Raw genomic sequence first — 17190 nt, 5'->3', positions numbered from 1 at the left:
TTTCTCATTTGAAATTATCTGAGGCTCGGCTGAAAATGCTAGGTGGAATATAAAGCAGCCTGGCTCCACGTTCGCTCGCCGTCTTTCCTGCCAGGAAATAGCTGATCCAAAGGCTGATCCTAGAAGTCGGTGCATAAGTCAAATGCTTGGGGGCATGTAGCCTACGGTGGCTGTAATCTCTCTTTTCAACTCCACTTGCTAAAGCGACAGATTTATCAGGAGCGAAGCTCCATTGATATGCAAACTGGCCTCTTGAGATTGTTTAGCCTATACCCTTTTCCAAAAGTGCCCTACTCTAGGATGAGGGATTGAGGGCTTCTGGAAGACCCCTGCCTTGGTCTCCCAAGAATTGCAATCTCCATGCATCTGTGGTGACCCAGGATGGGGAGCCCTGCTGGGGCGCTGGTTAGAAAGGCAGGATTGAAGGCAAATTCTGTCCACTGCCAGCAGTTCGATCCTGACCGGCTCAAGGTTGACTCAGCCTTCCCTCCTTCCGAGGTCGGTAAAACGAGGACTCACATGGTTGGAGGCGATAGGCTGACTCTGTAAACCGCTTAGAGAGGGCTGTGAAGCATTGTGAAGGGGGATATAAGTCTAAGGGTTATTGCGAAGGAAGGAAGGAAGGAAGGAAGGAAGGAAGGAAGGAAGGAAGGAAGGAAGGAAGGAAGGAAGGAAGGAAGGATGGAAGGAGGGAAGGAGGGAGGAAGGAAGGGCCGTGGTGGTGCAATGGTTAGAATGCAATATTGCAAGTTAATTCTGCCCACTGCCAGGAGTTCGATCATGACTGGCTCAGGGTTGACTCATCCTCCCATCCTTCCGAGGTTGGTAAAATGAGGACCCAGATTGTTGGGGGACACAGGCTGACTCTGTAAACCGCTTAGAGAGGGCTGTCAAGCACTGTGAAGTGATATATAAGTCTAAGTGCTATTGCTATTGCTAGTATCAGAAAATCATAGAAATAATAATAATTACATGATGATAATGATGATGATAGAGTTGGAAGGGACCTTGGAGGTCATCTAGTCCAAACCCCTGCTCAGGCAGGAAACCCTATACCATTTCAGACAAATGGCTGTCCAGTCTCTTCTTAAAAACTTCCAGTGTTGGAGCATTCACCACTTCTGGAGGCAGGTTGTTCCACTGGTTAGTTGTTCTAATTGTCAGGAAGTTTCTCCTTAGTTCCAGGTTGCTTCTCTCCTTGGTTAGTTTCCACCTGTTGCTTCTTGTCCTGCCTTCAGGCGCTTTGGAGAATAGCTTGACTGCCTCTTCTTTGGGGCAGCCCCTGAGATATTGGAAGACTGCTATCATGTCACCCCTAGTCCTTCTCTTCATTAAACTAGACCAGGGGTAGGCAACCTTGGTTCTTTTATGACTCGTGGACTTCAACTCCCAGAATTCCTGAGCCAGCTGCCTACCCCTGAACTAGACCTACCCAATTCCAGCCACCGTTCCTTATATGTTTTAGCCTCCAGTCCCTTAATCATCCTTGTTGCTCTTCTCTGCACTCTTTCTAGAGTCTCAAGATCTTTTTTACATCCTGATGACCAAAACTGGATGCAGGATTCCAAGTGTGGCCTTACCAAGGCCTTGTAAAGTGGTATTAACACTTCACGTGATCCTGATTCTAGCCCTCTGTTGATGCAGCCTAGCACTGTGTTGGCCTTTTTTGGCAGCTGCAGCACACGGCTGGCTCCTATTTAAGTGATTGTCCACAAGGATTCCGAGATCCCTCTCGCAGTCGCTACTATTGAGCCAGGTACCACCTATACTACACCTGTGCATTTGGTTTTTCTTGCCTAAATGCTGCCCTTAATGAGCTTTAGAAGAAGAGAGAAGAACTGCCATGTCTTTCTGCTAGCAGGAACCAGGGCCGAAAACGCCGACCATCTAGTTTGGTTATTTGGGATTATTAATAGCAATGCATCTAATTACAACCTGTTAAGGAGGACAGTTGGAAATGCCAGTTTCCACTGGCTAAAATTATGAGTGTTTTGACACACCATCTGCTGATGCCTCCCTCCGAAGGATTTACATTTACATAGCGTCTGGCAGCAAAGTCTCCCCACAACGTTCTCTGTTCACGGGGCTCTCTCTGGGTGTCGGTTACAAACAAGAGAGGAAAAAAAGGAGGTTTTTTCTCCCCCCCTCATGCCAGAGACTCACGAATGTGGATCAGTTTATTTAATTATATCCCACTATTTTTTTTAAATAAACAAGGCAGCAAACATACCTAATATTCTCTCCTCGCCCTATTCCCCCCCCCACCTATGAGATTGGTTCGGCTGAGAAGGTGGGACTGGCTCAAGGTCACCAAGCCAGGTTTCCTACCAAAGGCCGAACTAGAACTCCCCGTCTCCTGGTGATTGGCGCAAGGTCTCCCAGGTGGCTTCCATGCCTAAGGCAGGACTAGAACTCCTCGTCTCCTGGTGATTGGTGCAAGGTCTCCCAGTGGCTTCCATGCCTAAGGCAGGACTAGAACTCCTCGTCTCCTGGTGATTTGCGCAAGGTCTCCCAGGTGGCTTCCATGCCTAAGGCAGGACTACAACTCCCTGTCTCCTGGTGATTGGCGCAAGGTCTCCCAGGTGGCTTCCATGCCTAAGGCAGGACTAGAACTCCTCGTCTCCTGGTGATTGGCGCAAGGTCTCCCACGTGGCTTCCATGCCTAAGGTGGGACTAGAACTCCTCGTCTCCTGGTGATTGGTGCAAGGTCTCCCAGGTGGCTTCCATGCCTAAGGTGGGACTAGAACTCCCTGTCTCCTGGTGATTGGTGCAAGGTCGCCCAGGTGGCTTCCATGCCTAAGGCGGGTCTAGAATTCCCCGTCTCCTGCTGATTAGCCCAAAGTGATCCAGATGGCTTTCATATCTAAGGCAGGACTAGAACTCCTCGTCTCCTGGTGATTGGTGCAAGGTCTCCCAGTGGCTTCCATGCCTAAGGCAGGACTAGAACTCCTCGTCTCCTGGTGATTTGCGCAAGGTCTCCCAGGTGGCTTCCATGCCTAAGGCAGGACTACAACTCCCTGTCTCCTGGTGATTGGCGCAAGGTCTCCCACGTGGCTTCCATGCCTAAGGTGGGACTAGAACTCCTCGTCTCCTGGTGATTGGTGCAAGGTCTCCCAGGTGGCTTCCATGCCTAAGGTGGGACTAGAACTCCCTGTCTCCTGGTGATTGGTGCAAGGTCGCCCAGGTGGCTTCCATGCCTAAGGCGGGTCTAGAATTCCCCGTCTCCTGCTGATTAGCCCAAAGTGATCCAGATGGCTTTCATATCTAAGGCAGGACTAGAACTCACTGGACTTTTTTGTTGTTGTTTTTCCTTGAAGATGTTTCACTTTTCATCCAAGAAGCTTCTTCAGTTCTTCATTCCGGCTCCTTGGGAAGGACTCAAGAGATGAATAAAAATGTCAAATCCGGTCCAAAACTCTGGGTGACTAAGCAATAATAATAACAGAAGAGAAAGGACAGGAGAAGATAACAAAATACAAAGACCGAATAGTAATACCAATAGTAAAAGATTCCTTGGGTGCAATCCCAAGCGCCCCCCCGAACGCCATCGGCATTGACAAAAACCCCATCGGTCAATTGCAAAAAGGCAGCTTTACTCGGAACAGATGAAATCCGGTGGATGATATCTGTAACACTTATCTAACGGCATCAGCCTATCCCAGCGGTAGGCAACCTTGTCTCTTTTATGACTCGTGGACTTCAACCCCCAGAATTCCTACGCCTGGCCTATCCGAAGTCCTTGGGAAGATTCGACGGGCGAATAAAAATTCCCAGTCTAGTCTAAACATCTGGCAGGCTGTGCAACCCACCGTAATATTTTATTAAGCTTGTAGGCTACCCATTTCTCAAAGACTCCGTGGAATGTGTGAAGTGCGTAAACAGGAGAGTGAGGCAGACTCCCCTTAATTCGTTTATTATTTCATTTGCTATGTTTTGCCTGGGGCTTCAGTCTCTCTCTCTTTTCTGCAGTGCTGTAAGAAGCGAGCGGGGTAAATTTCCAGCGGCCACAAAATCCTGTCGCTCACATTAGCTGGGAGAATCACACAAACCACAGTTCAGCCCCAAATTTTGATCGCTAAGCGAGATGGTTGTTAAGTGAGACCTGCCCCGTTTTACGGCCACGGTTGTTAAGTGAATCACTGCAGTCCTTAAGTTACTGGCGGGATTGTTAAGGGGATGTGGCTTCCCCCATGGACTTTGCTTGTCAGAAGGTCGCCAAAGGGGACCACGTGATCCTGGGACGTGGCCCACCGTCATAAATATGAGCCAGTTGAGAAGCCCCTGAATTCTGATCACATGACCTCAGGGATGCTGCAATGGCCGTTAAGTGTGAAAAACGGTCATAAGTCACTTTTTTTATTGCCATTGTAACTTCAAACCATCCTTAATGAACTGTTGTGAGTCGAGGACCACCTGTATATAATAATAATAACAACAACAACAATAATAATAAAAAAACTGGCCTACAAGAAAGACCAAATGAAGAACAGAATAGAGGCATGGGAAGACAAAGTACTACATGGCCAGTACGTTAAAAAAAATAGCTGGGAAAGCAAATAATAACAAGACCTGGCAATGGCTAAGAGCAGGAAAGTTGTGTTCTGTACCAGCCTACTACCGGCCCTGCAGAAAAGGCAGGGAAAACCCCTTTTACAAGAAGGCAAGAGGCTGGAACTAAGCCTGCTAAATTTATTAACATAAAAACATAAACAGAGCAAACAGAGCAAAGAGAGCAAACACGAACCATGAAACAGGAGCTATTCAAACGGTTGCCTTCAGCAAACCAGCCCTCCCACGCATTCCCCTTTTATACAGTTCAGGGCGTGGCTTCTCTCTGCCTCCTTCTGAGGTGCCCCATTGCCTTCCTCTGTTTACTCCTGATTGACTGCCTCCTGCGTCGGGCGTCCTTGAACAGGGCCAGCCGTGGGTCATCTTCATCCACGCTGTCAGGCTCACACAGCTGGGTCTGTGTCGTGACCAGGTGGGAGGGGCCTGGCTGAGGGCTCTGCGGAGCCCCAAGGCCATCATCAGAAAGGTCTCCAACACCCTCCTCCTCCTCTGAGTCGTCCGACCCAACTGCCGAACACACAGGCTGACCCTGAATCACAACAAGTTGAAGAAAGAGGCCGAGGGACTAATTCTGGCTGCACAAGACCATGCCTTAAGAACAAATCCATACAAAGTCAAACTTGAGAAGACAGCAACAGACAGTCAGTGCCGCCTGTCCAAAGAAGCTGAAGGAACAGTGGACCACCTGGTAAGCTGCTGCAAGAAGATCGCACAGACTGACTACAAGCAGCGGCACGACAAAGTAGCAACAAAGGTGCATTGGAAGATCTGCAAGAAATATCATTTGCCTGCAAGCAAGAACTGGTGGGATCATAAAATAGAGAAAGTCATAGAAAATGATAAAGTTAAACCGCTCTGGGACTTCAGAATTCAAACAGACAAGCCCCTGCCACATAACACCCCGGACTTAACAATTGTCGATAAGACAGACAAAAAAGTCTGGATAGTGGACGTGGCAGTGCCTGGAGACAGCAGAATAGACGAGAAAGAACTGGAGAAGATGACAAAATACTAAGACCTACAAACAGAAATAGAAAGACTGTGGAAAAGGCAAGCAAGGGGAGTACCAATAGTAAGAGGCGTCTTGGGTGCAATCCCAAAACAACGGGAGCACCACTTGAACACCATCATCGGCATTGACAAATTCGCCATCAGTCAATTGCAAAAGGTGGCCTTACTGGGAACTGCTTCCATCCTGCGACGAGATCTGTAATACCATCCAACATCCACATCTGCCTATCCCAGGTCCTTGGTAAGGACTCGATAGGTAGACAAAAATGCCAAATCCAGTCTGAACATCTGGCTGACTGTGTGATGATCAATAATAATAATAATAATAATAATAATAATAATAATAATAATAATAATAATAATAATAATGATGATGATGATGATGATGATGATGATGATGATGTTAATAAAGTTGGAAGGCACCTTGGAGGTCATCTAGTCCAACCCCTGCTCAGGCAGGAAACCCTGTACCATTTCAGATAAATGGCTGTCCAGTCTCTTCTTAAAAACTTCCAGGGTTGGAGCATTCAGAACTTCTGGTGGCAAGCTGTTCCACTGGTTAATTGTTCTCACTGTCAGGAAGTTTCTCCTTAATTCCGGGTTGCTTCTCTCCTTGATGAGTTTCCATCCGTTGCTTCTTGTCCTTCCTTCGGGTGCTTTGGAGAATAGCTTGACTCCCTCTTCTTTGGGGCAGCCCCTGAGATATTGGAAGGCTGCTATCATGTCCCCCCTCGTCCTTCTCTTTATTAAACTAGAGTCATACCCAATTCCAGCAACCGTTCCTGATATGTTTTAGCCTCCGGTCCCCTGATCATGTTTGTTGCTCTTCTCTGTACTCTTTCTAGACTCTCAAGATCTTTTATCCCTAGATTCATTGTACGGGAACTGAGAAACGCATATGAAAGGGACAGCTGTGTTTCCATTGCGATTCAGTCAGCCTACACAACTGTTCTCCTGTGTATTGTTGCTTTCATTGGTGATTGGGCCCACTGGGGACGTAGATCCTGAGAGGAGAAGAAATAAATTCTCTATTTTATTTTATTTTTCTCCTTCCCAAGAGCAGGTAATGAGGGAAAACACTGGGAGGCCAGAAAAACTCCGTGGGGGTGGGGTGGGGGTGGCGAATCATAGGATTGTGTGATGTGGCGAGAAAAAAAAACAAATGGCCCGGATAAATTTTGGAAATTGCAATCCCAGGACATCTGGAGCTTAAGGAAAGCTGAGGCAAACCAGCTCTCGGCTGAGCTGTTCATTGCAGGCGTGTCCTCAGCTTGCAGCGGTTCTTTTAGCGACCGTTCGAGCTTACAACGGCAGTGAAAAAAGTGACATAACCGTTTTTCACACTTTTCACACGCCATGGTCCCGGGAGCAAAATTCAGACGCTTGGCAACTGACTCGTATTTATGAGGGTTGCAGTGTGTGGGGGTGTGAGGGTGTCCTGGTTAGCTTTTGAGACCACCTGACAAGCAAAATCAACGGGAAAGCCAGATCCACTTAACAACCACATAGCTAACTTAAGAACTGCGGCGATTCGCTTAAGATCCGGAGCAAGGGCGGTCGTAAAACGGGACAAAACTCACTTAACCAGTCTTTCACCCACTAATTTTCGGCTCCGTTGTGGTCGTTAAGCCGAGGACTACCTGTATAAGTGTTCGCATTTACGACGGTCGTAGTGTCCTGAGGTCATGCGACCCGCTGACGCGACGAGCGAAATCAGTGGGGGAAGCCGGATTGCTTGAACAACCGTGGAACCGACTTAACAACTGCAGCGATTCACCTGAAAACCGGGGGGGGGGGCAAACAAGGTCGTAAAAGGGGACAAAGCTTTGCTGAACAACTCACTTAGCCACAGAAATTTTGGGCGGTAAGTTGTGGCGGTACATTCGAGGGCGTAGCCCGGGTTTGGAAGAAAACACATTTCCAGCTTTTGTTCAGCCGGCCCATTATGTCATACTGCAGCTTTTTAAAGTTTCATCCCATCGCCAACGAAGGGGTGTGTGTGTGCGTGGGTGTGTGTGGGTGTGTGTGTGTCACCCCCACTTCCTAGCTCATTTGCATGTGCTTGTTTCCTTCCTCTCACCTGCAAAGGTGAGCTAAGAGAAAAAGTGCCATCTGCTCTCAGCCTGGTTGGAGAAGCTGTCACCGGTGCCCAGATTTAATATTCCGAAAATTGTATTAACCTGTTGCTGATCACACCCAGCAGATCAAAGAGATGAAATAAGGGGGGCTGCAAAACAAAACAAAACTAACAAAAGGACCGGGAATCATCCTGTTGGTCTCTTACTAGGTAAATAATCTGCTCGGAGTCACAGACAATTAATCAATTTTTTATTTTTATTTGTGGGAGAATTGGCACGCTTTGAACCTCCCACGGGCGCGCAAGTGAAGCGCCGGTCCTATTTTTTTTTTTTTTTTGCCGATGCAAGCAGTTAAGTCAACTCTGGCTGTTCCCTGAGACGAGAAGCCGATAAAAGGGCTGGAATTACACCTGGAGTAAGTAACGGTGCAGTCAGCACAAATGTGAAGAGTTCCCTGTGGGTTAGCAAAGAGCACGGCGGGGGGGGGGGCTTCTGGAAACTGAGGCGAGCTGGGCAGGCTGCAGAGCCTGGAGGGGTGTCAGCAGGGGTCTCGTTCTGAAGAGCAGTGCTCCTAAAGCAAATTGACACCCACACCCACACACCCCGCAAAGGCAGTCACTCCTGGCTGGCACGATGTGAGCCTCGCTGGATAAAGCAGATACGAAATGAATAGAATAGAATAGAATAGAATAGAATAGAATAGAATAGAATAGAATAGAATAGAATAGAATAGAATAGAAAATGTGGAATAGAATAGAATAGAATAGAATAGAATAGAATAGAATAGAAAATAGAATAGAATAGAATAGAAAATAGAATAGAATAGAATAGAATAGAAAATGTAGAATAAAATAGAATAGAAAATAGAATAGAATAGAATAGAGTAGAATAGAATAGAAAATGTGGAATAGAATAGAAAATATGGAATAGAATAGAATAGAAAATGTAGAATAGAATAGAATTGAATTGAATAGAATAGAGAATAGAATAGAATAGAATAGAATAGAATAGAATAGAATTTATTTATTTATTTGTTTGTTTCAATTTATATACCGCCCTTTTCCCGAATGACTCAGGGCAGTTTACAGGGCAAATTAAAACAGTGCAATGTACAAATTAAAATAAAATTAAATTAATAGCCTTAAAACAGTTTAAAATTTAAAATTTAAAACCATTAAAACCCCTCAGTCCAGGCTGGCTAAATCAAATAGCCAAGTTTTTAGGTCCCAGTGAATAGAATAGAATAGAAAATAGAATAGAATAGAATAGAAAATATGGAATAGAATAGAATAGAATAGAAAATATGGAAAAGAATAAAAAATGTGGAGTAGAATAGAATAGAAAATATGGAATAGAATAGAAAATGTGGAATAGAATACAAAATGTGGAATAGAATAGAAAATAGAATAGAATAACAGAGTTGGAAGGGACCTTGGAGGTCATCTAGTCCAACCCCCTGCTCAGGCAGGAAACCCTATACCATTTCAGACAAATTGCTCTCCATTCTCTTCTTAAAAACTTCCAGTTGGAGCATTCACAACTTCTGGAGGCAGGTTGTTCCACTGTCAGGAAATTCCTCCTTAGTTCTAGGTTGCTTCTCTCTTTGGTTAGTTTCCATCCGTCGCTTGCTGTCCTGCCTTCAGGTGTTTTGGAGAAGAGCTTGACTCCCTCTTCTTTGGGCGCAACCCCTGAGATACTGGAAGACTGCTATCATGTCAGTCCTTCTCTTCATTAAACTAGACATGCCGAATTCCAGCAACCATTCCTGATATGTTTTAGCCTCCAGCCCCCTGATCATCTTGGTTGCTCTTCTCTGCACTCTTTCCAGAGTCTCGACATCTTCACCCTGCCTTCACCCCGGAGTGGACAGACGATGGCTAAAACGATGATGACGATGATATATATAAATTTATAAATAAACTATGCAGAGGCACTTCAGAGAACCCCATGCGGATCGCCCTCCCCAATCCGCCAAGCTGGATTGAAGTGCAAGATCAAAATCTTCCTTTTGCAAAGAGCTTCCAACTTGGGCATGGCGGTGGGGGGGGGGGCGGTGGGGGGGCGAGAGAGACAACGTTGGGCTTGATGCTTTGGGTGGTGGAGGATTTCGAAAACGCGTCGGAGATGCTTCTGCAATTCCAGGGCGTATTTTTTTTGCGATGAATAAACTCTGCAGGGATCAGCAGCCCTGTTGAAGGTCATGAAGCTCTTTGGCTGACATTGATGTTAAAAGGCGGAATTCCCTGGTGCTTTTGTACTCCGAAGTTTGGAGAAGAAGCACACGTACCTTACCAAGGGTTTGTTTACCAGACGTAACACCACTGCAGTACCCAACACGTGTGATTTTATATCTGGCCTTCAGGTGAGGATGGAGTGGGTTGCTGTAATGTTTTGACTTCCAACAGGAAGCCAGTCAGAACTCTCTTCCTACACAATAACAGAGTAACAGAGCTGGAAGGGACCTTGGAGGTCATCTAGTCCAGCCCCCTGCTCAAGCAGGAGAACCTATACCATTTCAGACGTGGCTGTCCAGTCTCTTCTTAAAAGCCTCCAGTGATGGAGAAAGGAGGAAGGAAGGGAGGGAGGGAGGGAGGAAGGAAGGAAAAAAGAATAGAAGAATAACAAGAGTTGGAAGGGACCTTGGAGGTCTTCTAGTCCAACCCCCTGCTCAGGCAGGAGACCCTATACCAGTGATGGCAAACCTTTTAGAGACCGAGTGCCCAAACTGCAACCCGAAACCCACTTATGTATCATCGGGTGCCGGGCAGGTGTGGCCCATTGGGTGGGTGTGGCCAATTGGGTGGGCATGGCCCATTCGGTGGGCATGGCTGCGGTGATAACGGCAGTCTGGGACTAAAAAGTTCAATCAATCAATTCCAACTTTGCGAGATCTTTTTTTTCCCCCGCGAGAAGTTGAAATTGATTGATTGATTGAACCTTTTTTTTTTTGCACACGGCGGCGGAGGCCTAAAGCGAAAAGGTTTTATAAAACCCAGCTGAAGGCCTAGGACTGGGGCGACGGCGCGCGTGCACACAGGGAGGGCTCTGCATGCCATCTGTGGTACACGTGCCATAGGTTCGCCACCATGGCCCTAGACCATTTCAGGCAAGTGGCTGTCCAGTCTCTTCTTAAAAATATCCAGTTGATGGAGCGTTCACAGCTTCTGGAGGCAAGTTGTTCCACTGGTTAGTTCTTCTAACTGTCAGGAAATGTTAAACCTTGTGTATTTTTTTATTATGAACCACTTCTACGAAACACACTAAAATCCTGCAGTTTAGCTCATGAGCACAATCAAGGCCAAAATTTCTGTTAACAACAACAACAACAACAAACAACAATAATAATACCTGGTTGATACCTAGGATGCTGGCAGCAACCCGTGTCAACCATCAGCACCAGTCAATTTGAATGTTCAGTTGACTGAGGTTCATGTGTAATAACAACAACAACAACAACAACAACAATAATGTTGGAAGGGACCTTGGAGGTCATCTAGTCCAACCCCCTGCTCGGGCAGGAAACCCTGTACCATTTCAGACAAACGGCTGTGGAGGCATGTTGTTCCACTGGTTAATTGTTCTAACTGTCCAAAAAATTTCTCCTTAGTTCTAGGTTGCTAAGCAAGACATGAGTTAAGTGAGTCTTGCCCCATTTCGCCATTTTTCTTGCCATGTTAAGTGAATCCCTGCAGGTGTTAAAATAATAACGTGGTTGCTAAGTGAATCAAGCGAGTGACGTTGCTTGTCAAAACGGCGTTGTGTGAGCTACAGATACTGCGACCGATATAAATAGGAATCAGTTTATTTTATTTTATTTTATTTAATTTATTTTAATTCCATTTATATCCCGCCCTTTTCCGAAGACTCAGGGCGGCTTACAAGCTTAGCAGTAGCCTTCATTCTATGTATATGCCTGCTTATTAGGGCTTTCACACACACCCCAAGCGGCATTATTACAAAGTCAGCTTAATTGCCCCCAACAATCTGGGTCCTCATTTGACCTACCTGGGAAGGATGGAAGGCTGAGTCAACCTTGAGCCTGGCGTCTCAGTTTTGATCAGGTGACTTTAGGGATGCAGCAACGGTCGTAAAGTGTGAAAAACGGTCCTAAGTTGTAACTTTGAACGGCCACTAAACTAACTGTTGTAAGTCGAGGACTATCTGTGCTACCCAAATCACAACTTGCACTTTTAGGATGATCCGTTTTTTGGGGTTTTTTTTATTTGTTTAAAAAAAAAAAGGATTTTAGCTTTCTGAGTGCTAGGAGAATCCAGAAAAGTAACGATCCATCAAACTATAGGTCAGTATGGCGAACCTATGGCACACGTGCCAGAGGCGGCACTTGGAGGCTTCTCTGTGGGCACGTGTGCTGTTGCCCCAGCCCTGCGTTCCCCCGGCCCCCTCCTCACCAGCAGCCCCCCCCAGAGGAGAGTCGCCCCTGGGCGCGGCCTGCACAGAGCAGCACAGCCAAGCACATGGCAGCCGGGCAGCAAGGAGAAGACTCCGCTCTTGCGCCCCGTTGTGCACAGGTGATGCTATGGGGCGTGGGTGAAGGGCATGTAGGTGGTGGGTGGCCCTGCGGGTGGGGTGGGGGCAAGAGCGTGGGCGGGTGGGTTGGGTTTTGGGCACTCGGTCTCTAAAAGGTTCGCCATCACTGGTACAGGGTTTCCTGCCTGAGCAGGGGGTTGGACTAGATGACCTCCAAGGTCCCTTCCAATTCTGCTATCTTGTTAACCCAGATTGTTGGGGGCAATTGAGCTGACTTTGTAATAATGCCGCTGGGGTGTGTGTGTGTGAAAGCCCTAATAAGCAGGCATATACATAGAATGAAGGCTACTGCTAAGCTTGTAAGCCGCCTTGAGTCTTCGGAGAAGGGCGGGATATAAATGGAATTAAAATAAATAAATAAATAAATTCTACTTTATTGTAAAGCTACACTAACAGAATCTTGCAAATCTGTGACTGAGCCAACTCTTTTAATTGTACACCGCCCAGAATCGCTTTTTGAGGGAAAAGGGAGGTCTCCAAAATTAATAAATAATTAAGGAATCGCCTTCTGAGTGTAACGGTTAAGTGGGGATTTGGACCTGCCTTTCCACAGAATTAAGGAATTAACCGAATTTGATTATAGGCCTGCGTTTTGTATTCAGAATATTGTAATAATTGGCACACGGTGGTATTTTTGTGTTCAATAATTGGCATGCAATCGTATTTAGAATTTCACGGTGTCTAATATTTGGCATGCGGTTGTGTGTGTGTTTTTTTTAAAATTTCGCTGTTGGAATCAGTGGTATTTAGAATTCAACAGTTCTTGAAGCAGTTGGCGCGCAGCCCTGTTGTGTATCTGACAATTGACATATGAAAGTTTAAATATTTTCTGCCTAACACAAATCAAAACAACCGAGGACAACCAATGCCTCCAATCCAATGGCAGCTGAAGAATAACTGAAGGGGCCATTTGAAATGAAAAGTTTAAATCTGAATTCTTGATTTTTAACAGGGACACCCCTTCAAAATTTGCCGCATCGTCTCCAGGCAGGCTTCGTGCGTAGAGGAAAACGAAAACAGTGCAACAACACCATCACAGGCAGTCCTCTACTTACGACCGGAGTTGAGCCCCAAATCTGTTGCTAAGTGAGATATTTGTTAAGTGAGTTTTGTCCCATTTTATGACATTGTGAAAAACGGTCATAAATCATAAATCATTTTTTTCAGTGATGTTGTCACTTTGAACCGTCACTAAATGTTAATTTAATGTTAATTAAGTCGAGGACTACCTCTAGCAGTGATTGCGAACCTTTTAGAGACCAAGTCCGCAAACTGCAACCCATAAACCCACTTACGTATTGTCAGGTGCCGGATGGGCGTGGCCCTTTGGGTGGGTGTGGCTCATTGGGTGGGTGTGGCTGCGGTGGTAGCGGCAGACTGGGTGGGACTAAAAAGTTCAATCAATCAATTCCAACTTTGCGAGATCTTTTTTTCCCCCCGCGAGAAGTTGAAATTGATTGATTGATTGAACCTTTTTTTTTTGTACACGGCGGCGGAGGCCTAAAGCGAAAAGGTTTTTTTAAAACCCAGCTGAAGGCCTAGGACTGGGACGACGGCTTGTGCGCCCACAGAGAGGGCTCTGCGTGCCACCTGTGGCACGCGTGCCATAGGTTTGCCGCCACAGGGGTAGGAGATATAGAAGCATAGCCAGCCGCCCCAACAGGCTGAAGAACAGTTTCTACCCATGGGCTGTCAGACTCCAGAACGGAAAATAACACAGTATGATAGTCTTGCGGGGACGGCGTGCTGTGCAATATGGTCACCTGGTGCAATAAGATTGTGTGTTTGTTAGTAGGATTCACTGGGTTAAGGATTTTCTTTTGTCTTCACTGGGAATCGTATTGTGCGTGTGTAGGGGGGGTTGCACGAAGGGAGGCTCAGCCAATCTCATTGTACACTGTTGTACTTCGACAATAATGGTTGATTTGATTTACGGAGTCAGCACTTTGCCTCCAACAATCTGGGCCCTCATTCTACTGACCTCGGAAGGATGGAAGGCTGAGTCAACCCTGAGCTGGTGGGGATTGAACCCCTGGCAGTTGGCAGAATTAGCCTGCAATTTCTGCGTTCTAACCACTGCGCCACCACGGCTCACTACGAGCAAATCCCACTCCCTTCTAGCACTGATGGCGTTACCTAGTTGGGTCGTGAAATGTGAAAACAAGCAAGCTCAGAGAGCACCAAGGACCCCACTGACAGGGCGCTCCTCAGGATGGGTCTGCGCTAGAAAAATGGCTGCAAGTTCCATCTCTCTACTTCCTCTATAGCAGGGGTCTTCAAGCTTGGCCCTTTGAGGACTTGTGGACTTCAACTCCCAGAATCCCTCAGCCAGCGTGCCTGGCTGAGGAATTCTGGGAGTTGAAGTCCACAAGTCACAAAAGGGCTACGTTTGAAGACCCCCTGGCTTATATGGTCCATGCTGGGTGAGGAATTCTGGGAGTTGAAGTCCACAAGTCACGAAAGGGCCAGGTTTGAAGACCCCTGGCTTATATTGTCCATGCTGGCTGAGGAATTCTGGGAGTTGAAGTCCACAAGTCACAAAAAGGCCAGGTTTGAAGACCCCTGGCTTTATATGGTCCATGCTGGGTGAGGAATTCTGGGAGTTGAAGTCCACAAGTCATCAAAGGGCCACGTTTGAAGACCCCTGTTCCAGAGGGCTCGACTACATGATTCTGGGGGGGAGGGGTCCCTTTCAACTCCACGGACCCAGCCTTCAAAACACAGAGCAGCTAGGATTTATTTATTTGCATTTCTTTAACGCTGCCCAGAGTTTTGCAAGCCGAACGAATCCACCGTCCCTCTTTTCCTTATCCAGGCTTTTTTTTTTTACCTCCCAGCTTCGCCCGCCTTTGCAAAGTCACCTTGGAACTGCATCCCCCAGAATGCCGCGCGCGTCGCGCCCGCCCGCCCAGCCGCGCACCCTCCCGGGCCTTTGCCTTGCGCCAAGGCTCTTGCCTCGCCGCGGTGCATCTCGGGAGTCGTGGTTCTCCTCTCCCCCCCTCTCCCCCCGCCCGGAAAGTTTCCTACTTGAGAGCAGAGAGCGGGAGAAAGACAAAGTTTCCGCTCCGCCCTTTGTGGGCCGGCTCACGCCGTGGGCAACGGCTCCCTCAACCAACCGGCGCGCGGCGGGCAGCGGCGGCGGGCCAATGGCGGTCGCCGGTGGGCGGAGCTCGAGTCTCCTTGGGCCCCCGTGCCGCGGCCTAGTCAGTTTGACCCGGCCTCGGGCGCCATGGGCGGTGGTGAGAGCGTTCCCCGGAGGGTCACCTTCGAGGCGGACGAAAACGACAACATCACCGTCGTGAAGGGCATCCGGGTGAGGCCTAGGGGGGGGGGGAAACCCTCCGCTTGTTGTGGGGAGCTTTCCTTCTTGGGGTGAGGGGAGGGCTGGGGAGGTGGGGCTCCCTCGTTGCCTAGGTAACCGCATCCGAGGAGGAGAAGATGCTCAGGGGAGGGGAGGGGGGGAAACCTTCTCCCTGACAAGAGTTGGCCTGCGGAACTCGCGGCCTCATGAGGTCATGATGAGGACCCAGATTGTTGGGGGCAATTAAGCTGACTTTGTAATAATGCCGCTTGGGGTGTGTGTGAAAGCCCTAATAAGCAGGCATATGCATAGAATGAAGGCTACTGCTAAGCACATTGATTTGTGCTTTAGATTGTAAGCTGCCCTGAGTCTTCGGAGAAGGGCGGGATATAAATGGGATTTAAAAAAAAAATAAAAAATAACTGACCCATTTTATGACTTTACAACATACGACCACGTTGGGCAGCCTCCATATACATATACATAGAATGAAGGCTACTGCTAAGCTTGTAAGCCGCCCTGAGTCTTCGGAGAAGGGCGGGATATAAATGGAATTAAAATAAAAAATAACTGACCCATTTTATGACTTTACAACATACGACCACATTGGGCAGCCTCCATATACATATACATAGAATGAAGGCTACTGCTAAGCTTGTAAGCCGCCCTGAGTCTTCGGAGAACGGCGGGATATAAATGGAATTAAAATAAAAAAAATAAAAAATAAAAATGATTGATTAAAATCGAAAGGCTGGCTCCCACTTCCTCCGGGGACTACAGAGCAAAGCAAGGCTGGTGGGAGTGGGACCCAAACCCCCCCCCCGGGGAACGCTGCCCTCTTTCTCTGAACGTCCAGAGCATCCTTTGCCTTTGAGCGGGGTGCAGAAAGAGGCTCAAAGTCAAGAATTAGCAATATAGTCCGAGTAGAGAACAACTAACCAGTGGAACCACCTGCCTCCAGAAGCAGTGGGTGCTCCAATACTGGAAGCTTTAAAGAAGAGACTGGACAGCCCTTTGCCTGAAATGGTATAGGGTTTCCTGCCTGAGCAGGGGGTTGGACTAGATGACCTCCAAGGTCCCTTCCAACTTTATTATTATTATTATTATTATTATTATTATTATTATTATTATTATTATTATTATTATATTTCTCAATATGCTGGCTTATGACTCAACGTATTGTCTTGGATCCAGACATTGTAAAAGATAGGTTAGTGCAGGGCCCTTCAAACTTGGCCCTTTGGTGACTTGTGGACTCCAACTCTGGGAGTTGAGGTCCACAAGCCATCAAAGGGCCAAGTTTGAAGACCCCCTGGGTTAGCGTATTTATATTCTTTATTTTAATTTATGCAGGTAGCCCTCGATTTACCACCACAGTTGACTCCCAAAATCCCCATTGCGAAGGGAGACGTTTGTTACATGAGTTTTTGCCCCATTTGGCGACCTGCCTTGCCAGAGCTGCTAAGCAAATGACGCACAGTTGTAAAGTTAGTCAACCTGGTTGGGAAGTGACTCCTGGCTTCCCCGTTGACTCTGCTTGTCAGAAAGTCACTAAATGTAATCACATCAGTCCGGGACGCTGCAACAGTCGTAAGTACAAGCCAGTTGCCAAGCCTCTGAATTTTGATCACGTGGCCACGGGGATGCTACGATAGTGGTAAGCGTGGAAAAAGGGCCGCAGGT

At 47.3% G+C, this 17190-nt stretch overlaps 1 protein-coding gene across 2 annotated transcripts in view; it reads left to right on the top strand.

The window, feature by feature from the left end:
- The first annotated feature begins 15376 nt into the window (after positions 1 to 15376).
- The window catches only part of CHCHD3 (coiled-coil-helix-coiled-coil-helix domain containing 3), a 109787-nt gene continuing 107973 nt past the window's right edge, over positions 15377 to 17190 (top strand). For both annotated transcript variants that reach the window (XM_083366175.1, XM_083366176.1), the window contains exon 1: positions 15377 to 15519. In XM_083366175.1, coding sequence (XP_083222301.1) covers positions 15436 to 15519 — 84 coding nt within the window. In that variant the 5' untranslated portion in view covers positions 15377 to 15435. The remainder of the gene's footprint in view (positions 15520 to 17190) is intronic.

Source organism: Vipera ursinii, assembly GCF_947247035.1.
Source record: "Vipera ursinii genome assembly, chromosome: 6".
NCBI classification, from domain to species: Eukaryota; Metazoa; Chordata; class Lepidosauria; order Squamata; family Viperidae; genus Vipera; species Vipera ursinii.
Note: the sequence above shows the minus strand (reverse complement) of the source record. Positions and strands in the feature narration are given on the sequence as shown.